At 38.3% G+C, this 23,560-nt stretch overlaps 1 protein-coding gene across 1 annotated transcript in view; it reads left to right on the forward strand.

Annotated features, from left to right (window-relative positions):
• Positions 1-23,560, forward strand: part of ANKIB1 (ankyrin repeat and IBR domain containing 1) — a 159,644-nt gene that overhangs the window by 38,350 nt on the left and 97,734 nt on the right. Inside the window, exon 2 of the mRNA XM_034642389.1 lies at positions 22,532-22,810. Coding sequence (XP_034498280.1) covers positions 22,623-22,810 — 188 coding nt within the window. The 5' untranslated portion in view covers positions 22,532-22,622. The remainder of the gene's footprint in view (positions 1-22,531; positions 22,811-23,560) is intronic.

Raw genomic sequence — 23,560 nt, forward strand, 5'->3', positions numbered from 1 at the left:
GGAAAACCGTCTGGGCCTGGAGTTTTATTATTTGGAAGGTTGTTTATCACTGACTCAATTTCTTCATAGTTAATTGGCCTATTTAAGAAATCTATTTCTTCCTGTTTCAGTCTTGGTAGTTTATAGGTTTCCAGGAAGGCCTCCATCTCTTCCAGATTGTTTAGTTTTTTGGCATATAGCTGTTGATAAAAGTTTCTAATAATCCTTGCAATTTCAATGGTGCTGGTCGTGACCTCTCCCTTTTCAGTCATAATTTTAATAATCTCAGTCCTTTCTCTTTGTTTTTGGACAAGTTTTGCCAGTGGTCTATCAATTTTATGGATTCTCTCAAAGAACCAGCTTCTAGTCCTGTTGATCTGCTCTACTGTGGTTCTGGTCTCTAATTCATTGATTTCTGCTCTAATCTTGGTCAACTCCTTCCTTGTCAGTGGGTTAGGCCTGTCCCTCTGTTGCTGTTCCAGTTTCTTGAGGTGAGAATATAGAAACTGCATTTTAGATTTTTCTATTCTTTTGAGTGAGGCTTGGATGGCTATGTATTTCCCCCTTAGGACTGCCTTTGCAGTATCCCATAGGTTTTGGACCGTTGTGTATTCATTCTCGTTGGTCTCCATAAATTGTTTAATTTGTTTTTTGATTTCCTGGTTTATCGAGTCATTCTTGAGCAGGATGGTTCTTAGCCTCCAAGTGTTTGAGTTTCTTCCAGGTTTTTCCTTGTGGTTGAGTTCCAATTTCAGAGCGTTGTGGTCTGAGAATATGCAGGGGATAATTTCAATCTTTTGGTATTGGCTGAGACCTGTTTTGTGTCCCAGAGCATGATCTATTCTTGAGAATGTTCCATGGGCATTTGAATAGAATGAGTATTCTTTGGTTCTGGGGTGTAGTGTTCTATATATATCTATGAGGTCCAACTCGTCGAGTATGGCATTCAAAGCCTTTGATTCTTTGCTTAGTTTTTGCCAGGGTGTTCTGTCTATTTCTGATAGTGGGGTGTTGAGGTCCCCTACTATTACTGTGTTCTTATCTATATGTCTCTTTATTTTGGTTAAGAGTTGGCTTGTGTATCTTGCTGCTCCCCTGTTGGGGGCATATATATTAATAATTGTCATATCCACTTGTTGAATACTTCCTTTAAGAATAATATAGTGCCCTTCTGTATCTCTCTCTATGGCCTCTAGTTTAAAATCCAGTCTATCTGATATGAGAATTGCTACTCCAGCTTTCTTTTGAGGTCCATTTGCGTGGAAGATGGTACTCCATCCCCTTACTCTAAGTCTGAATGCATCTTTGGGTTCAAAATGAGTCTCTTGTAGACAGCAAATGGATGGGTCATGTCTTTTTATCCAATCTGCAACCCTGTGGCGTTTTATGGGAGAGTTTAAGCCATTTAGATTGATAGAGATTATTGACAGATATGATTTTAATGATGCCATTTCTCTTTAAAGTCTTTGTATCGGTTGTGACTTGCTGCTCTGTATCACTCTTGGGGCCTTTTTACCTTTATAGAGCCCCCCTTAATATCTCCTGTAGGGCTGGTTTCGTGGTTACGAAATTGGTTAATGATTGGCGATTTTGGAACGTCTTTATTTCTCCATCAATTCTGAATGACAGCTTTGCTGGATAAAGGATCCTTGGCTGCATGTTTTTCTCTGAAAGAGCTTTAAAAATGCCCCCCCAAGCCTTTCTCTCATTCCAGGTCTCTGTAGACAGGTCTGACGTAATCCTGATACCTTTGCCTTGGTACGTGAGAAATTTCTTTGCCCTGGCCGCTTTCAATACTGTATCCTTGGATCTAATATTTGCGAATTGCACTATGACATGCCGTGGCGTAGGTTTGTCCTGGTTGAGCTTGGATGGGGTCCTCTCTGCCTCTTGGACACGAATGCTTGTTTCCCTTGCTAGATTAGGGAAGTTTTCAGCTACAATTTGTTCAAATATCTCTTCTAGACCTCTGTTTTTCTCCACCCCTTCAGGGATGCCGATGATTCTGACATTGGATCGTTTCATAGAGTCAGTAATCTCCCGTAATCTACATTCGTGGGCGTGGATTTTTTTAAGACCAGCTTCTATTTTCGTTTTTTCTTCTACTAACCCATCCTCCAATTCGCTAACGCGTTCCTCTGCCTCGGTGACCCTGGCCGTCAGAGCCTCTAGTTTTGACTGTATTTGGCCCACTGAGTTTTTAATTTCTGTCAGATTCGCTCTCATTTCTGCCCTTAGGGATTCTATATTCTCAGCAACGCTTTCTCTGATGCTTTTTTCAAGTTTACTCATCATCTTGACCATTGTTGCTCTGAATTCCATTTCTGATAATTGGGATACATCCATATGTATTAATTCTGTGGCCGAGGCCAATTCTGTGGCAGAGGCCACAGACTCATTATCTTTTCTTTGCTGGGGGGGACTTCTCCTTCTCGTCATTCTGATGAAGAGAGATTGCAGGGTTGTCCAGAGCCCAAGTGTTGACTGGGACCCAGGCCGTGCGCCCTTGTTTTATAGAGATCTTAGGGATGTGGGCTTCTTCCTTAAAGAGTTTATTTATTTATTTGAGAGAGAGAGAGACAGTCAGCAAGAAAGGGAACCCAAGCAGAGGAGTGGGAGAGGAAGAAGCAGGTTCCCGGTGGAGAAGCCCGATGAAGGACTCCTTACGGAGCGTTGTGATCACACCCTAATCCGAAGACAGGTGCTTGGTGACTGCGCCACTCAGGCGCTCCGGGTTGTGGGCTTCTTGATTTTTCAGCCTGCCTTCTGGGGGAGGGGCCTGCCTGCAGGTACTCAGAAAACCCTGTTTGGGTAGAGTCTCTGTGTCCCTTGCGAGGGGGGATGGGGATGGGCACCCTGTGAGCCGGTATTTCCGGGCTTTTGTTCTCTGGCGGCTTTCCCTGGCGGTTTGCTATGCCTCTTCTGAGAGAGCAGCAGCGGCTGAAATTCAGCCTCTGTCTCAGAACAGAGGGATCGCGGATCGTTCTCCACTGATGTTCTGGCCACTTTAACTCTGTTTCTGTTGGTGCTGCTCAACCCTGCAGCATCCCGGGCTGTGCGCCCCACACCCGGCGTCCCAGCCCTCACTTCCAGGGCCGGCACGTCTCTGTCCTTTGTGTTTCCAACCCCGCCCGCCGCCAGCCGCCCCGCGCGGGCTCCCGGAGCTCCCCGTCTCAGTCTGGTGTCTCACGGGTGCTGACCGCGAGTCCGCCTGCTCCCCCGTGCAGGTGGCCCTCCAGCCGCCAGCCGCCCCGCGGACGCTCCCGGAGCTCCCGGTCTCAGCCTCGATCCAGTGAGCACACCGGAGCTCCGGAGCTCCGTGAGATGCTTGGTGGTGCACGCTCCCGGCTCACGGACTCAGTCTGCCGTTTCCAGAGTGCGGGTCCGCGGTCCGCCCGCTCCCCGGTGCAGGTGGCCCGCCAGCCGCCCTGCGCGCGCTCCTGGAGTTCGCGTTCTAAGTCTGTTGTCTCGCGGGTGCCGTCCGCGAGTCTGCCTGCTCCCCCGTGCAGGTGGCCCGCCAACCGCCAGCCTTCTCGCGTACGCTCCCGGAGCTCCCTTCTCAGCCTGCTGTCTCAAGCGTGCGGGTCCGCGGTCTGTCCACTCCCCCTTGCAGGTGGCTACCGCTTCCCGGCGCCCTGACACGGCGGCTCCCTCCCCCTTCTGTTTAGCTTCCGATATCTGTGCGCGGTTTCACGGCTCCCCGCTTCGTACCTCGATACTCAGCGCTGGAGATGTTCATTTGTAGAGATCCAGATGTATCTTCCTGCGTCTCAGGCTGATTCCGTGGATATTCCCTGCTGGTCTGGTACCTATCCAGCTCAACTCAGGGGACCGGCTGAAAAAGGTGTCCCCTACTCCTCTGCCATCTTAACCTCCCCCAGTAGCCTAATTTTAGATTGTCCCATCAGAGAATAAGACGTTTATTGTGGGCATGTGGATGTGACCCAGACAATCTAGCTGGCATCCATTGATGTTTTCATAGTTTAGGGCCCCACAGAGGGGTGTCCTAAATCTGAGCTGTCTGAGCTCTGTTCATTGAGCCTCTGCTTGCTTTCAGTTCGGTGAAGCTTGTACTGAGGCTAAAACAGTCCATATCAGACAGCTTCAGGTTTTACTAGGGTCAGGCTCAGGCAATTAGGACCTGTGAATTCAGAATTCCAAAAAAGCTAGCAGCGAGTCTTTTGCAAAGGAAAGACTCTCTACAAGGCCCAACAGCTATGTTCCAAATCCAAGCAACAAGCAAGGCTTTCTTATTAGCCTTTTTATCTTATCAATCTTAGAGTCCAAATTGACCCACTCAAAAATATGTACATGAGTCTGAAAAATCATCAGCCTCTAAGGATCAGAAATTTCATTTCATAAGAGCTCATTAGCAAGTAAAAACTGCTTTTTAAAACTCCAAAACTGTACCTACATCTAGAGATTTCTTCTCCTTTTATGTTGTCTTCTTTTCTGCAGAGCTTCCAATAGGCAAAATCATTAGTTATGGAGATTTAGTCTGTTCCTGATATTCAAAGAGTTTAAATTTGATCTGCTCAGCAGCAGCAAAAAAACAAGGAAATATTGTTCCATTACCATTTTTTCTTTGCAGCTTTTCCCAATTGGGATGATCTCTCTAGCGTATGTGGAATTACAAGCATATAACATATACCTCAGTGTTATCATACATCCTGATATAATACCCACAAAATACAAAGGTATTTTGTAAAAATGTACCTTTTGTCTCATTGTTAAATTTATTTAAATATTCATAGAAGTAAATATAGCATTTACATAGTTAACATTATAGGTGTGTGTGTGTGTGTGTGTGTGTGTGTGTGTGTTGGGCTAGGGGTATATCCGGGAATGCTAGAGGATTTGGTTGCTACAGCAGCAGCTAGGTTAAAGAAACTTGGAAAGCCACCCTCTCCCCTCACCCCATTTTCCCCCTCTAGGTTTATCTGAAGCTTTGCTCCAGTCCTGGGGGCTGATGTAACCTTTATTCCTCTCATTTGTAGGAGAGAATGCTACAAATTTTAACATTTTTATGCTATCCAAAGCTCACCTTTGGGAATATTTTTGGACCCTTTATCCTCCAACCTGCAGGAAAGAACAAAAAAGATACCTCAAAAAAAAAAAAAAAAAAACAAGAAATAACAAGTGTTGTCAAAGATGTGGATAAAAAGGAACCCTCATACACTGGTGGGAATGTAAATTAATGCAACCACTGTGGAAAACAGTATGGAGGTCCCTCAAAAAATTAAAAATAGAGATACTATATGATCCAGTGATTCCACTACTAGGTACTTACCCAAAGCAAACAAAAACAGTAATTCAAAAAGATATATGCACCCCTATGTTTATTACAGCATTATTTACAATAGGCAATAGATATGGAAACAACCTAAGTGTCCATTGATAGACAAATGGATAAAGAGGATGTAATATCTCTCTCTCTCTCTCTTTCACACACACACACACACACACACACACACACACACACACAGAGAGGAATATTAGCCATAAAAAAGAATGAAATCTTGCCATTTGCAACAACATGGATGAACCTAGAGGTTATTATGCTAAGTGAAAGACAAATACCATATGATTTCACTTGTCATGTGGAATCTAAAAAACAAAACACAGAAACAGATCTTAAATACAGAGAATAAAGTGATGGTTGCCAGAGGGGTGGGCGGTGGGAAGGAAAGGCAGAGTATTAAAAGTAGAGTATTAAGAGGTACAAACTTGTAGTTATGAAATAAATAAGTCATAGGGATGAAAAGCACAGCATAGGGAATACAGTCATTAATAAAGTAATACCTTGTGTGGTGACAGATGGTAACTACACTTAAGATGAGCAACCTTAATGTATAGAATTGTCAAATCACTGTGTCATATACCTGAAATTAACATTGTTTACTGTATGGTGACTAACATAATATAATAAAAAAACATTAGGGGCGCCTGGGTGGCACAGCGGTTAAGCGTCTGCCTTCAGCTCAGGGCGTGATCCCAGCGTTGTGGGATCGAGCCCCACATCAGGCTCCTCTGCTATCAGCCTGCTTCTTCCTCTCCCACTCCCCCTGCCTGTGTTCCCTCTCTCGTTGGCTGTCTCTATCTCTGTTGAATAAATAAATAGAATCTTTAAAAAAAAAAATAATATCTCGAAAAAAAATAAAAAAAACATTAAAAAAAGGAAAAAAATAAAATAACATAGTGTGTCAACTATACCTTAATTAAAATTTCTAATTAATTTTTTAAAAAAAAGGTATCACCTGGGATGTTCCCCTTCCTCCCTTTCCATGCCCACCCTTGGCCCCCACTCTTTTTTAACCAGTATAGCCAAAAGCTCCCAGGGATCAGTGAGCCAACTTTCATGGGGATGGGTCTATCATTTTCACATTTCTTAGGCAACCTTCATCTCTCACATTGCTGAATAATCAGAGATGCCAAAGTTGCTGAAATTAAACAATTTGCTGGCAACACTATAGCATTAGAGACTGAAATGTTAATTTTTCAGCACTATGTGAAATTCCGAATTCAAAGTACGAAAAGTAATTGTGAAGGGGAAGTTCGAGTATAACACATTAACATTTTAAGTAGTTGGAAAGTCAAGTATATGAAAGCTGAATATTGCCTAAGAAAAACTTCAGCTATCTGAAAAATTTACTTGTGTGGAGAGTTCTGAGTTCTGTGATCATTACAGATAATTACGTTTAATGGGAAATAGAAAAGTAAGAGTAATGTTTTATAGAGTAGTCATATCCCAAGTTGGGACCATTTTCTACTTGTGGACCTCATGCTGTTTTCAGTGTTCATTTGCTAGTTTGGCAAAGAGGCAGTCAGATGCTGCCCTTGGCAGCGATGTTGATTTCTGCCTTTTCTGACTGCAGCATCCTTTTCTACACTGAAAGCTATATGGACATAAAAGATATCCAAGAGCAGCCAGAATATGTTGGATTATCTCCTTTTCCTTGGTGGCTCAGAAACCTCAGGCAGCCAAACTGCCACATAAGAGTTTTTCAGTACTATCATGTTAATACTTTTGTGTTTGTATAGCCACTGTATTTTGAATGCTGCCGTATTAAGATACTGTAGTAGCACCAAAGTGAACTTTTTAATTCAGGAGTGCCTACTACTGAGAAGTTGCTTTCTTTGTTAACAGGTTTTTCTCAGCTCAGATCATTTTCATAATATTACTATCTAATACTCATAAGTTTTCCTGTAAACTGGAGGTATTCATGAACTTCTGGAAGCCACCAAAGGTAAAGCCACATTTGACTTTGACTTAATATGCAGTTAGGCAAGCTAAACCCAAAGCTCTTAAACCAGACTTCACTTATAGCAACATTTTAAGACTGAGACCTCTTGCTTCCTGCCAAAGATAGGGGTATGTATGTGTGTATGCATGTTTGCAGTAATTTCCAATTTGAGATTTTGTTTCCTGGCTTTGTACTCAATTCTATATCCCTTTCACTTAGTATTTGTAAGTGCAGTTACATAGGAAATACCTTTTTTAATATTGGCACTGACCTACAAATATAATGAAAATGGAATTAACCTTGGTTCAGAAGATAGTTGTAAAAACATAGTTTTTAAACTTGTCAACAGTCAGACACCTGATAAATGATTAAGTCTAGACCACCAGTTATATCTTATTCCTGATATAGAACATAGAGTTGCTGACCTTTTTCTTAAGGTTTCACTGTTAAAAAGGATGATATTGAGTTCTTTAAAAGTAACAACTGAATCTTTATCAATGGCTTACAGATCCTGGAAGAGGAAGGGAGATAAAATTTATTGAGTACCAGGGGTCATGGAATTGAGCCCCAAGTTGGGCTCTGCACTCAGCAGAGAGTCTGCTTGAGATTCTCTCCCTCTCCCTCCCACTCTCTTTCTAAAATAAATCTTTTTAAAAAAAATTTGTTGAGTACCTACCATGTGACCGGCACTGTATTACATACTTTACCTAGATAATCATGACAATCCTGCAAGTTAGGTGACCTTATGCCTATTTTATAGATGAGGAAATTAAGGTACAGAGAAGTTAAGGGATTTGTGCCAGAACTAGGAAGTAGTAAATATGGAATTCCAACCCAAATTGTTCTACTCTGCTGTACTCCTTCCATCAAATCAGGCATTGACAAACTACAGCCCATAGGCCAAACCTCCTTGCCAATTTTTATAAATTAAGTTTTATTGCAGCACAACCATACCCATTCTGTGACATACTGCCTATGGCATTCAAACTACAGCAACAGAGTTGACTTGTTGCAACAGAGATATGATTCACAAAGCTTAAAATATCTACTGTCTGGCCCTTTACAGAAAAAGTTTGCTGTGGGTAGAAATGTTAAGGAAACCAACTTTTGAACAGTAGGAAGGAGGAACTACTTGATCAAGTCTGCCAGCAAAGTTTAAAAAGCGTTCTTGGGGCGCCTGGGTGGCACAGCGGTTAAGCATCTGCCTTCGGCTCAGGGCGTGATCCCGGCGTTATGGGATCGAGCCCCACATCAGGCTCCTCCTCTGTGAGCCTGCTTCTTCCTCTCCCACTCCCCCGGCTTGTGTTCCCTCTCTCACTGGCTGTCTCTCTCTCTGTCAAATAAATAAATAAAATCTTTAAAAAAAATTAAAAATAAAATAAAAATAAAAAGCGTTCTTAGTTCTGGTGCCGTGTTAATATCCAATTTGATATTTGTGCCAGGCGTAGGAATAGGTCCTTAGCAATAAGGGGAAGGCAAACATATGGTCGAGGCCTGTGAAGCCCATAAGTGATTAAAGAGAACAAACAGGTAAAGTAAGTAGAGTACAGTGATGATCACCACGATGAAAGCATACAGAGTGGACAGTTATTCCCTGAGAGATCAAGGAAGGCTCCATAGAGGAGGTGATATTTGAGTTAGACCTCAAAAGTGAGACATTTGACAACTGTGAAAGATGAGGTGTTTGGCAATTATGAAGGGAAATCTGTACCATCCAAGCAAACAGACCAGTGAGGACAAAGCACAGAAGCTTACCTATGTGTCTCAGAGAAGGATACACAGTCCACTATAGCCAGGGTAGAGGATTTTTTGGAAAGGAGTATGATTAGAGTTGCAGTTATCAATGTAAGTTGGAATTAAACTGTGTAAGGACTAATATTCCAGACTAAGGAAATACTGTGTGTGTGTTGTGTTTTACACATAGCATACAATGATTCTTGAATTAAGTGATATTTGTCTATTTGTGCATATGTGTAGCTGTGTGTTAGGATGTGTGTGTTACATTTGAAGATGATTTTTGAAGATCCATTAAGGCAAGGCAGTTATCAAAAATTGGAGCCAAAAGGGGCACCTGGCTGGCTTAGTTGGCAGAGCATATATATGACTCTTGATCTACAGGTCAGAAGCTCGAGCCCCACGTTGGGCATAGAGATTACTTAAAAAAGAAAAAAAAAAAAGCCAAAAGAACCGTTTAGACCTCAGGCTCAGACTTGAACTTCTGAGATGTTCACCAGTTCCACAAGCCCGTAAGTTAATCATAGCATACCAGAATTGAAAAGGGGGCTTAGGAACCCTATATACATACATACATACACTCAGTTATCCATTCAACGAATGCCTGGTACTAGTCCTGAGGCTGGATATGATAGTGAAGCAAACAGAGACTGCCTTCATGGAACTTTTTTAGTGGAGGAGAGAGAGAATGAGTAAATCATTAGTTATTATATCATTACATACATTTTATGAAGAAAAGATAAGCAGTGATAAAGTATTAAAAAGTGGCCAAAGAAGGGCTCTCGGAGGAAGATCATTTCCAGCTGAGAAAAGAGTAGGTGAAAAGGCCCCAAGGCCAGAGCATGTTTGTAGAAAAACTAGAAGGCGGAAGGTGTACGACTAGAGCAACACCCTAAGGGGAAAAGAAGCAGGAGATAAGGGAAGAGAGGGGACAGCTGAGGCCAGAACGCACAAAGCCCTAAGGTCCATTTGGCCAGTGAGAAAATGAGACTAACTGATAGCCAGGGCCACCTAGCAAGTTAATAGTAAGGCCAGAATTGGTACCATCCTGGTTCACCCTCCCCTCCTTTGCTTCCCTCGTTGCTGGGGTCATTGAAAGATTATTTAAGGTATTATGTGTGTACACCTCAAGCATTCTATAGAGAAGCTCTTCCCCAAAGGCCCATTATGAATGCCATCTTTCTTTTTTCTAATTATCTAGTAGTTGACACTTCTTGGGTGGGTTTCTGTGTGCCAGGCACTATGCTAAGTGTCTTTTAAAAGTACTTACTCACCGCATGTAAATCTACAATTATCTCAAAATAAAAAATTAAGAAACTAAAAAAGGAAACATTTGTTGACACCTGCATCACCCTACGCATTGCTTAGAGGTACTGTGAACTGAGTGTGCATCCAGTAATAGAAATTTCAATCTTACCGAAGCATTAGACTGAGACAAGAACAATAAAGTAGGTTCCCCATAATCTAATGAGAAAGACGAATTGTTGGCCCTCCTTTCTGTACCTGTGATTCCATGCATTCATTAAAAGTCAATGCTTGTAAATCATTTCAGTTTTCTTGTGATAGCAAGCCTAAATTGCTTTTCTTTTTCTTTCTTTCTCTTTCTTTCTTTTTTTTTCTTTCTTTCTTTCTTTATTCTTTTCTTTCTTCCTTCCTTCCTCCCTTCCTTCCTCCCTCCCTCCCTCCCTCCCTCCCTTCCTTCCTTTCTTTCTTTCCTTGTAGGCTAAACTCACAACCCCAAGATCAAGGCCTGAGCTGAGATCAAGAGTTGGACACTTAACCGACTGAACCACCCAGGCATCCCCTAAATTGCTTTTCTTATTCTTTGTTTTATTTTTGGTGAATATAAGTGACATTTCAATAGTGTATTTATGACATTTAAACTATACCTTTAGTTGTGTTAATTAATGATTGCACTCAAAAAGATTTTTTTATTTATAATAAAGTAATATAGCTTGCATTTTTTAAAAAAGATTTTATTTATCTATTTGAGGGAGAGACGGAGAGAGCACAAGCAGGGGGAAGAGGCAGAGGAAGGAGAAGCAGACTCCCCTCTCAGCAGGGAGCCCGACTCGGGGCTCTATCCCAGGATCCTGAAATCATGACCAGAGCCAAAGTCAGACACTCAACCCACTGAGGCTCCCCTAGCATACATTTTCAAAATCTGTTATAGTAATAGAATTAAGATAAAGGGATTTATGCCGAGGTGTCAATGGTACATAGAGATCAGCTGCTACAATGAGTAGTAACCTTACAGGAGGATGTAAGATTCCTCAGTAGATTCTCACTAGCTTGAGATCATATTTCTGAAGGCCGCCTTTATCGTCATTTGGTCAATCAGATTCAGCCTTTTAATCTGAAGTCATTTTTCCTAAGGAACTATGCTAGTTTCATTTTACTGCAATGCTTTCTGTTATTGTTGCTAGTTGCTAAAATCTGAATGGATTTTTAAAAATGGCAGTTCTCTGATCTTTGCCATCCTAGTTCTTAAAAGAATAAAAGGTGAACATTAAGTCATGTTAATTTTTAATAAGTCATGTTTTCTTGGCTTTATCTTTTGGAGCAACCTCTCATTAAATGCCTGTGATATTCTAACATCCATATGAAGTATGAAAAAGTACTAAATACATTTCATACAGGATTTCAATGATCGTCTTATGGTCAATTTCATGATAGGCTTTTTAGGTTATCTAATATGAAAGGTATTTACTTACAAGCCGTTAAATCTTGGGAGTATATGCTGATAGAATTTAAATGTAGTCCTTTCTGTCTCTGTGGTCTTATGAGTTTAATTCATAAAAATTCAATACTACAAACATTCTTCATATAGAGAAATATAAGGTATTTCTTGTATTGGGTGTACTTTATAGTCTTTAGTGGAATTCAGGATATGTTGTATCAATTATTTCTTACGAGTTGTGGAACTTATGTACATTATTACGTTTAATCTTTACAGTGGCCCTCAGAAATGAGTATTATTTTCTTGACAAGAAAATGGATGTTGTCATTAACAGACTTGCCAAGATTCTAGGTCTGTCTATCTTAAAAGCTCTTTCAACTCTCTACACCCCATTGCATTTAATCAGTCTGTCAGAGCAAACAGGATATATACATAACAACACCAAATTACACTGGCCAAGTTTAAAGTCAAAATAATTATGATATTAATATCATATAATAATCCTATCATTTCAGAAATGGGAAATATCATTAAGAATTATGATGATCTGAAATTAAGTTGAAAGCTGAAGCCAAACTTAAAACAGGAATCTAAGGGTCCTGTCCTATCTAGCTATGCAGCCTTACCTCGGCTTATTTCCTTATGCAAATCCCCAACTTACTGTTTTTAAAAACACTTTTATGGTACAGCCTTAGGTATGCACTTCCTAAGAATTTGACTGTAATCTGTCATTTGTAGGAAGCCACTGAAGATTTTACAGAAGGTAAATCCGAAAGACTACCACTACCCCTTCACCTGCATACTTCTATGATCACATCCTAAACCCTATATCACTGAAGCTAATTCTACATCTTAGGCTCTAGAAAAGGGCAAGACATGCCTTTTTCCTTATTCCCCTCTAAAAGAAGTGTTTTAACATCATGGAATTTTTAGAGATATAATTGGGCGTCTAGGGTTTGTACATTTTGGTACAAAGTGGCAGGAATGTAATGAATTCAGGCAGCTAGTCTTAACCTTTTTTTTCTCCTCTTTCTCTGTCTCTTCTCACCATCAGGTAAATCTAGGCTAGAGGGGCCAGTGGACCTTGTGATTTACACATAGCACAACTAAATACTCTGGGTTAAGAGACTGGATGGGGGTTAGAAGTTTGGTACCAAAATTGGTAATAAATAGCATTGATTTTTCTTGGGTTGTCCTTTCTACTCATTTTCTAGTGGGGAATGGTTCTTCAAGGATTTGGGAATTTAAGACATTGTTCCTACTTTATTCCTTTTGTTATTTTATTCTATTGGGTAATTAATATCCGAGACTGCTCTATTTCTACACTCTAAAGCTTTCTTTCAGGAAATACTATTCAAAATAGATCTATTATACAAATACTTTTTTTCACCTCAGTTTGTACCATCCTGGTCTATAAAACTATTTTTTTTTAAGATTTTATTTATTTATTTATTTGTCAGAGAGAGAGAGAGAAAAAGAAAGCACAAGCAGAGGGAGCAGCAGGCAGAGGGAAGAGTCCCCGCTGAGCAAGAAGCCCAATGCGGGACTCCATCCCAGGGCCCTGGGATCAGGACCTGAGCCGAAAGCAGACACTTAATGAACTGAGCCACCGAGGCATCCTGAAACTATAATTTGTTAACTGGATTACCCTAGTATCCTCCAGATCATTCTCCCTATTTCCTATCTGTGCCTTCCTCTGGTCTATTCACAACCCGGAAGCTAGGAGAATTTTTTTTTCACCTTCCTAAAGTAATTTTAGACTTACAGAAAAGTTGCAAAAATAAGACAGGGTGGGGTGCCTGGGTGGCTCAGTTGGTTAAGGTCCACCTCTAGGTTTCGGCTCAGGTCATGATCCAGTTCCATGTTGCGCTCCCCACTCAGCAGGGAGACTGCTTGTCTCCCTCTCCCTCTGCTTGCTCTGTCTCTCTCATATAAATAAATCTTTTTTTTTTTTTTTTTTTTTAAGATTTTATTTTTATTTATTCGACAGAGATAGAGACAGCCAGCGAGAGAGGGAACACAAGCAGGGGGAGTGGGAGAGGAAGAAGCAGGCTCATAGCAAAGGAGCCTGATGTGGGGCTCGATCCCATAACGCCGGGATCACGCCCTGAGCCGAAGGCAGACGCTTAACCACTGTGCCACCCAGGCGCCCCTCATATAAATAAATCTTTAAAAAAAAAAATAGGACCTAGAATTCCTGTCTACCCTTTACCCAGCTTGCCCTAATGTAAACATCTTGCATAAACATGCTACAGTTGTCAAAACTAAGAGATTAACATTGGTACGATATTAACTAAACTATATACTTTATTTGGTTTTCACCAGTTTTCCGTTTATGACTTTGTTTTCTGTTCTAGAATTCAATCTCAAATCCCACGTGGCATTTAGTTCTCACATTTCCTTAGTCTCCCCTAATCTGTGAACAGTTGTATAGTCCCTTCTTCTCTTTCATGGCCTTGACACTTTTGAAGAGTACTGGCCAGTTATTTTGTAGAATGTCGCTCAATCTGAGTTTATCTGATCCTTTCACTTATTTAGGTCGATGATATGCATTTTTTCACAAGAATACTACAGAAATAATGTGCTTTTTTTTAGTGTACTAAGTCAGGGAAAATTATGTCAATATGTTACTGGTGGTGTTAATCTTAGTCACTTGGTTAGAGTGATATTTCCCATGTTTCTTCATTGTAAAATTGCCACTTTTCACTTTGTGATTATTCAGTATCTCCCCTAAGATATTTATATACTCCATAAAAATAATCCTGTTTTTCCTTAAACTTTCGCTAACTAAAAAATCAATCTACCCGGTATAATAAAGCAAGAAAAAGAAAAGGCATGTAGATGTTAAAGGAAGAGATAAAACTGCCTCTGTTCATAGAAGACATGAGCCTATTTTAGACAATCCCAAAATACCTACCAAAAAACTTCTAGAATAAGTGAATTTAGCAAATTCATGGTTTACAAAGTCTAACATATGAATTCAGTTGTATTTCTATATACTAGAAATGAACAATAGGAACTTAAAAAATTTTATGGTACTGTTTATAATAGCACCCCCCAAAAATAAATACTTAGCTATATATCTAGTAAAATATGTATGCCATTTGTGTGATGCAATCAACTTACAAAACACTGAAAAATCAGTCAAAGTAGACATAAGTAAATTGACAAAAATATCATGTGTGTGGATTGGAACACTCAATATTGTTAAGATGTCAGTTCTTCCAGTAATCAAGATAATATAGTATTGCTGAAAGAAAAGACACAAAAACAAAACAGAAGAGAGTCCAGAATTGGATGCACACAAATATAGTCAACTGTTTGTTTTTTTTAAAGATTTTATTTATTTATTCGACGGAGATAGAGACAGCCAGCGAGAGAGGGAACACAAGCAGGGGGAGTGGGAGAGGAAGAAGCAGGCTCATAGTGGAGGAGCCTGATGTGGGGCTCAATCCCATAACGCCGGGATCACACCCTGCGCTGAAGGCAGATGCTTAACTGCTGTGCCACCCAGGCGCCCCGACTGTTTTTTTTTTTAATTGAGGTATTGTTGATATGCGGTATTATATTAGCTTCACCAGTCTCTTGTCTGTATCTATGAGCTTGGTGTTTTTGTTTGGTTGGTTGATTTTTAAGATTTCACATATAAGTGAGATCATACAGTATCTTTCTCTGTGTGACTTACGAGCACAATGCCCTTAAGGTCCAACCATTTGTCACAAATGGTAAGGTTTCATTTTTTTATATGGCTGAATAATATTTCATTTTATACACACATACACACACATGTATTATCACATTTTCTTTATCTGTTCATCCATTGATGGACACTTAGGTTGTTTCCATATTTTGGTTGTTGTAAATAGTGCTGCATGGGGGTGCATGTATGTTTTAAAGTTAGTGCTTTTGTTTTCTTTTGGGTAAACACCTAGAATTGCTGAATCATATGGTAGTTCTATTTTTAATTTTTTGAGGAGCCAACATAGTGGTTTCCCTAGTGGCTGCATCAATTTACATCGCCCCCCCAGCAGTGTACAGGGGCTCCCTTTTCTTCACCTCCTCACCAACACTTGTTATTTGTCTTTTTCGTAATAGCCATTCTAACAGATATGAGGTGATGTCTCTTTATTGCATTTCCCTGATGATTAGTGATGGTGACCATCTTTTCATGTACCTGTTGGCCGTATATCTGTATGTCTTTGGAAAAATGTCTTTCCAGATCCTCTGTCCATCTTTTGATTGGATTTTTTTTTCTTATTGAGTTGACTGAATTTTTTATATATTTTGGATATTGCCTCTTATAGGGTAAATGATTTGCAAATATTTTCTTCCATTATGTAGGTTCCGTTCTCATTTTGTTGATGGTTTCCTTTGCTGTGTAGAAGCTGTTTAGTTTGATATAATCTCACTTGTTTATTTTTACTTTTGTTGTCTTTGCTTTTTGTGTCTGTGCCAAAAAATCATCGTTAAAAGTGATGTCAAGGAGCTTGCCACCTGTTTTCTTCTAGGAGTGTTGTGATTTTCAAGTTTTATATTCAAGTTTTATTTTCAAGTTTCAAGTTTTATATTCAAGTTATATATTTTATGTAATCCATTTTAATTTTTTGTGTATAGTGTAAAATAGTGATCTAGTCTCATTCTTTTGCATGTGGCTGTCCAGTGTTCCCAACACCATTTATTAAAAAGACTGTGTTTTTCCCATGGTATGTTCTTGGATTCTTTGTCATAAATTAATTGACCATATTTACATGGGTTTATTTCTGGGCTCTCTATTCTGCTCCATTGAACTGTGTGTCTGTTTTTAATGCCGATACAATACTGTTTTGATTATGTAGCTTTGTAATATAGTGTGAAATCAAGAAGTATGATACCTCCAGTTTTATTCTTTTTTCTCAAGATGTTTTTGGCTATTTGGGGTCTTTTGTGGTTCTATACAAAGTTTAGGGTTGTTCTATTTCTGTAAAAATGCCATTGGAAATTTGATAGGGATTGTACTGAATCTGTAGATTGCTTTGGGTAATACAGATATTTTAACAATATTAATTCTTCTGATCCATGAGCATAGAGTATCTTTCCATTTATTTGTGTCATCTTCAGTTTCTTTCATCAGTGTCATATAGTTGGCAGTGTATAGGCCTTTCACCTCCTTGGTTAAATTTATTCCTAGGTATTTTATTCTTTTTGATGGAATTATGAATGGAATTATTTTCTTAATTTCTCTTTCTGATAGTTCATTGTTAGTGTATAGAAACAGAACAGGTTTTTATATATTGCTTTTGTATCCTGCTGTTTTACCGAATGCATTTATTCGAATAGTTTTTGGCAGAGTCTTTCGGATTTTCTATATATAATATCATATCATCTGCAAATAGTGACAGTTTTACTCCTTTCTTTTTAATTTGGATGCCTTTTATTTCTTTTTCTTGTGTAATAGCTTTGGCTAGGGCTTCCAAAACTATGTTGAATTGAAGTGGCGAAGACTGGACATACTTGTCTCATTCCTGAATCTAGAGGAAAATTACTGAGTATGATGTTAGCTATAGACATTTCATAAATGGCCTTGTGTTGAGTTATGTTCCCTCTGTACCCACTTGTTTGAGAGTTTTTATCATGAATAGACATTGAATTTTATCAGATACTTCTGCATCTATTGAGATGATCATACGATTTTTATCTTTCATTTTGTTAATGTGGTGTATCACTTTGATTGATTGGCAAATGTTGTACCGCCATTGCATCTCTGGAGTAAATCCCATTTGATTGTGGTATATGATCCTTTTAATGTATTGTTGAATTCAGTTTGCTACTCAGTCGGTTTTTGGTTAAAGGTACAAAGGCAATAATAAATGGAGCTGGAACTATTGGATATCTGTACATAAAACATAATGAACCTCAATCCATACCTCAACCTTATATAGAAATTAATTCACAGTGGATCATGGACTTCAATGTGAAACCTAAAACTAAAAAACTTCCAAGAGAATATATAAGAGAAAATCCCTGTGACCTGAGTTAGGCAGTTGTACATATGACTCCAGAAGCACAGCCCATAAAAGGAAAAAAATGATAAATTTTACTTCATCAAAATTTAACACTTTTGGCCTGTGAACAATGTTAAGAAACTGAAAAGAGAAGCTACAGACTAGAAGAAATATTTCAAATCACATTTCTAACAGAACTTTTTTTTATATAGAATATGTAAGGAACTCAAATTCATCTTAAAAATTGTCAAAAGTTCTAAGCAGATATTTTAGATATATAATCAAGGTACACTCGTGGCAAATAAGCATATCAAAGCATGATCCATATCATTAATCATTAGGAAAATGAACATTAAAACCATTATGTGATACCACAGTACATCCATTCGGATGGCTACCAAAAGAGAAAAAAGGAAAAAGAAAAAAAAAAAAAAAAACCTCCCAAAAAACTGATAATTCCAAATGCTGACTGAGATACAGACCAACTGTAACTCTCATACATGGCTGATGGGAATGACTTGGTACATCTGCTCTGGAAAACAGTTTAGTGGTTTCTTATGAAGTTAAACAATGATTTACCACATATCCCAGCAATTCCATTCCTGGATATTTGCCCAAGAGAAATTAAAGCATACATTCACATAAAACTTGTATGTGAATGTTATGATAGCCTTATTGACAATTGTCAAAAACTGGAAACACCAACATGTCCTTTAATATGTGAATAATCAGTGGTACATCCATGCAATAGAATACTACTCAGCAATAAAAATGATTGAACTATTGATTCATGTATCAACATGGATAAATATGAATGCATTTTTCTAAAAATCGTAAAGCCTGAGAAAAATGTAGCTGCAAACCTGTAATGACTCCTTGTTGCGCGCAGAGTAAAATCAGAGCCTTACAATGCTTATCTCTACTCCCACTAGAATATAAACTCCATAGGTGCAGTGATATTTATGTTTGTTCATTTATATTCGTTGACTGAAGAAACTAAAGAAAATTAATACTGCTGGTTTACAGATCAGGAGACATATCAAAAGTTAAGTTACTTGGTTAATGGTTTTTGTCTGCTGTAGTGTATTGACTTTTCCTGGCTTTTTTTCTTCTATCCTTATTTCTTATTTCTTTTTTCTTTTTTACCGTATCCTTTGAGAGTTCTCTTAGAGTCTGCTTTTAAGGGTCTCCTCTAAGTATTATTGCAGTAACAATTAGAAGATTTCTGTGGAGGTAAAGTCCTAGAATCTTCTTCCTTGAGGTACATCTCTCTGACTTCAACCAAGTGGGCTTGGGACTTACTGTTTGAATCAGCTTTCTACTTGTTTCTATTCTGGCTAAAGAGATGGTTAGTTGTAGATTTACAATTGTTGTTCTTATCAATAGTGTAGACAGTTGCAGAAGGATGAATTAGAAGTAGATGGTCATGTGTGTAATGGGTTTTCTTCCAGGTAGATGAAGAATGGGAACCAATTAATTTCATTTAGGTCAACAACTTCAATCCGTAATCATGACTTTAAAAATAATTTACTTCTGTGGAAACAGAAGCTGAGAGCAAGTTATTTCTGAAGAACTTCATATTCTATAAAGGATTTCTGGGAGTAATTTATTAATTTAGGTGCACTTGAAATTTTGTTGCTGATTATTAACCTGTAAAAAGGGAAGTTGAGAGGCAGTGATTTAAAGCAAGAGTAATAGAGCCCTTCTCAATTAAAAGTTAATCAAAAATTAGGGAAAGCTTTCTGGAGTCCATTGATAAGCTATATTTTTCTTACTTTTACTTTTTCATTAAATAACTTATCAAGTGTTGTATTTTACCACTGAAAGATGATGGAATTTTCCTAGATTTTCCTATAAAACTTAAAAGTCCCAAATAAGGAATTATTTTCACCTCTTTGATAAACCTTCACCTGCTTCATGAAGCTCTGTACATAGATTTATCGTAGAGTTGGGGAAATAATACTTAAGAGTCTGATTCAAACAAAGAGGGAACAGTCACTTCAGATTATACTAGCTGTGGCTATGAAAAAGTTAAAGGACACATCTGGCAAATTTCTAGGTAAGACTTGTGAGAATAATCTGAGGGAATGGAGCTATGACTTTTAAATGATGCATTTCCTGCTGACTTTCAGTCTTGTTGAACTCAAATTTTAAAAATGAAACAGACTTGAAAATAACTGAGAGGGGCGCCTGGGTGGCTCAGTCGTTAAGCGTCTTAAGCGTCTGCCTTTGGCTCAAGGCGTGATCCCTGCGATCTGGGATCGAGCCCCACATCAGGCTCCTCCGCTGGAAGCCTGCTTCTTTCTCTCCCACCCCCCCCCCCGCTTGTGTTCCCTCTCTCGCTGGCTGTCTCTCTCTCTGTCAAATAAATAAATAAAATCTTTAAAAAAAAAAAAAAAGAAAAGAAAAAGAAAATAACTGAGAACCACAAAAAGGTTTCTAGATGCCATTATGCTTTTCACCATGAGTGACGGTAATGTTTAATGCACATTTAGAGTATTATTGATTTTTTTAAAACATTTTATTTGTGTGTGTGAGAGAGTGTGTGAGAGCACAAGCAGGGAGAGAGAGCACAAGCCTCAATCAGAGGGAGAAGGCTCCCTGCTGAGAAGAGAGCCAGATGCAAGATTTGATCCCAGGGATCATGACCTTAGAGGCTTATGCGACTGAGCCACCCAGGCGCCCCAGGGTATTATTGATTTTTTTTTAAGTACCTTGTTATTTTAAATAAATACCCCAAGATATCATTGATTTCTTAGATATTTCTTTTTTCACATCTTGGATAGGATTTACTTTTCTTATAGAACATTTGCTGAAGTATAATGTAAATCAAAGAAATTGTGTTATTAATCTAATCGAAAACTCCAAAAATGTTTATAATTTGAGCTACATTCTAACAGGGAAGAAAGATAAGACCAAACAACTGTAAGTTTTCAAATCCTCAGGAAAGACTCTTTAGAATCTACATGATATGTTTTGTATTTGGTTATAGAGTGAAATATACAGTAAACTGAATGGAGCTCTCATTAAGAATAATAAATTCTTAAAATACTTAAAGCAGTACTACAGAACTCAGATTATTTCACTGAGAATAAACACATGGCTTCTAAATCCTCTGAAAAACAAAAGAAAAAAAAATACAGGGTGTCCCTGGAAAATCCCAAAAATGTCTTTGGTATATTATGATAAGTGTGAGAGTGTCAGAGGGAAGGATTTCTTTTCCCATTCTAGATGAAATGATAAAGGAATAGTTCTCTAGTCTAAAAGATTTAGCAACCCTCTGAAAAATTAAATAAAAAAATTTAAAATTATGTAATGATCCAATTTATATATATGCCTACTTATACTGTATAAATTATGCATAAAACAAATATTTGTATACATTATAAATAGGCTGGTTATTTGTCAAAATGCTGTGATTATCTTCCAGTTATATTGTCTTTCTTTACTCATTCATTGGGTATCTATTTGCATATTTAAAGTAAAAATGTCAATAACAAAGAGCCCTTAAAAGACTCAAATGGTGACTTCATTAAGTATAGATGTGGGCCAGAAAATACACTGCTAAGTCAGTAGTTAACACCTATCTCTAAAATAGGTTTAGCAGCTGTCTTACCCTGCCTGTTCATCTTCATCTCCATACTCATATAACCATTTGGCTGGAGGGAGTTACGAGTGTTTTATACAGTGGTGTGTGCACATTGAAATCACCCAAGGAACTGAAATACCAGTGCCCTTGTGCCACCCCTTAGAAATGGGTTTAATTACTCTGGAGTGTAACCTGGCTAATGGGACTCTTTGAAGTTCTCCAGGTTAATCAATATGCAGCCAAGGAAGGATGAGAACCTCTGTTTTATAGGAAGCTTTAAAAAAAAAAAAAAACTCATTTGTTTTTCAGTCTGTTAATTTGTATTTTGTTGAAACTGTTACTACCCTGTACAAAACTTGTGTTGAACAACTATATATTATTTTCAACTGTTCTTTTAAATAAGCTACATTTTAATGTCCAGCCTGCCACCGAGTTCGTTGGGTAACATGATGGACTGTTGTATTCTGCCTTTATCTTTTCCTCCTTCCACTCTGCCTTCTATGCTGTCCAAATGGTTAATTTTCTAAAGCATAAAATAATTATATCACTACCATATATAAAAGCCCTTAATTATCCATTCTTTACAGATTAAAGTATAAGTTTCTTCGTTGGCCCCAATTTATTTTCAGGTTCATCTTCTGTTAGTTCAAAACTAGAGATCCTGAACTCCATGTGTACTGACCATTTCTTGAATAGTCCTTTTATTTCATACCTGCCTTCACATATGCTATTTCCTTTATCACTAATTTTGATCATAGTTCAAGAGTAGTTTCAGAAACATTTATTGAAATGGAACAAAACTAGCATTTATTATTGAGCATACTAGCCAAGGACTGTGGGTTTTTGTTTTGTTCTTTTTTTTTACTGTAACAACAACTATTCTGAAGCTCATATATGAGCAAAATTTCCTACATTTTTCACTTTCCCACAAATTGGCTGAGTCTATTTTATCCATAATTTATACAGAGATTTAAGTGTATTCAACCGTAAAATTCAGTGAAGTTATTTCCTGCCCGTGTGAAAAGGAAAATTGAAAGGCTCATATATGTAGATAACTTTCATAGTACAAAGTACAGCCTGTGAAACCTTAATAGTCTCTGCATGGGTAAATGTTACAGTTTAACAAGAAGTTAATTTGGGCAGTGTTAAAAATTTATGAGTTTTTTGTCTATTAAGATAAATTTGGTAAAACATAATTTAGTTTGTTCCCTTATATATGCTTCCTAGGTTGTTTTAGTGTTCCTAATTGTTTTATTGTTTATTCAGGATGCTGCTTTATAACTGATGTTTTACAATCTAATTTGACAATTTTTTCTTCAAACAGAATGTGAAACATGTTACAGAAACATTCAAGAAGTGGCTGAACAGGGAAGGGAAAAAGTGCCACTGCCTATCAGAAAAAAACAAAAGAAAACATGGGAAATACAACCACCAAATTCCGTAAAGCACTCATCAATGGTGATGAAAACCTGGCCTGCCAAATTTATGAAAACAACCCTCAGCTGAAAGAATCCCTTGATCCAAATACATCTTATGGGGAGCCCTACCAGCACAATACTCCATTACACTATGCTGCTAGACATGGAATGAATAGAATACTAGGGTAAGTATTACTGCAAAACCAATTAATAATAAATTAGTGAAAGGGAAAAAAATCCTTGATCTTTGAAAATATATTCATACATATGTGCATGTTATATGGTATTATAGTGAATTAAACTTTCTCTTTTTTTTAAGATTTATTTATTTATTTTAGAGAGCATTCAAGCACAGAGCTGCGGGGGGGGGGGGGGGGGGGGGGGGCGGGGGCAGGGAATGCCGGCAGAGAGAAACTCAAGCCAGCTCCACCTAGCCAAGCCCAACATGGGGCTCTATCTCACAACCCTTAGATCACAGCCTGAGCCAAAACCAAGAGTCAGGTGCTTAACCGATTTTGCCACCCAGGCGCCCCAGTGAATTATTAAGTATTTTTTTTATTATGCCTAAATTAGACCAAAAGTTTTAATAGTGAGGTTGGTTCACATATTCCTGTGGCTGTAAATACAGTTTGATCCTTAGTATGATTTGTAGTACGATATCTTGATAATAGTTTAGTGTTTAATTTACAGCATATGAATTCTAGAAAAGTACTTATCAACTATCAAAAAATTGCAGGTAATGGTGCCTGCAGCAAAGTTTTCAGCTCTGATTAGCTAGTTTAAGTTGAAAAAACAGATGCATTTGCCTTATCTAGTCTTGATCGGGTTTGAGTTTCCTTTCTTTTAATGGGGTTCAATTACTTGAAAAGAATCTAAAAGCAAAACATTTCTTAAAACCGAAAATACTGACAAGGGGCGCCTGGGCGGCACAGCGG

The sequence above is a fragment of the Ailuropoda melanoleuca genome, chromosome 1, assembly GCF_002007445.2.
Source record: "Ailuropoda melanoleuca isolate Jingjing chromosome 1, ASM200744v2, whole genome shotgun sequence".
In the NCBI taxonomy this organism is placed as follows: Eukaryota; Metazoa; Chordata; class Mammalia; order Carnivora; family Ursidae; genus Ailuropoda; species Ailuropoda melanoleuca.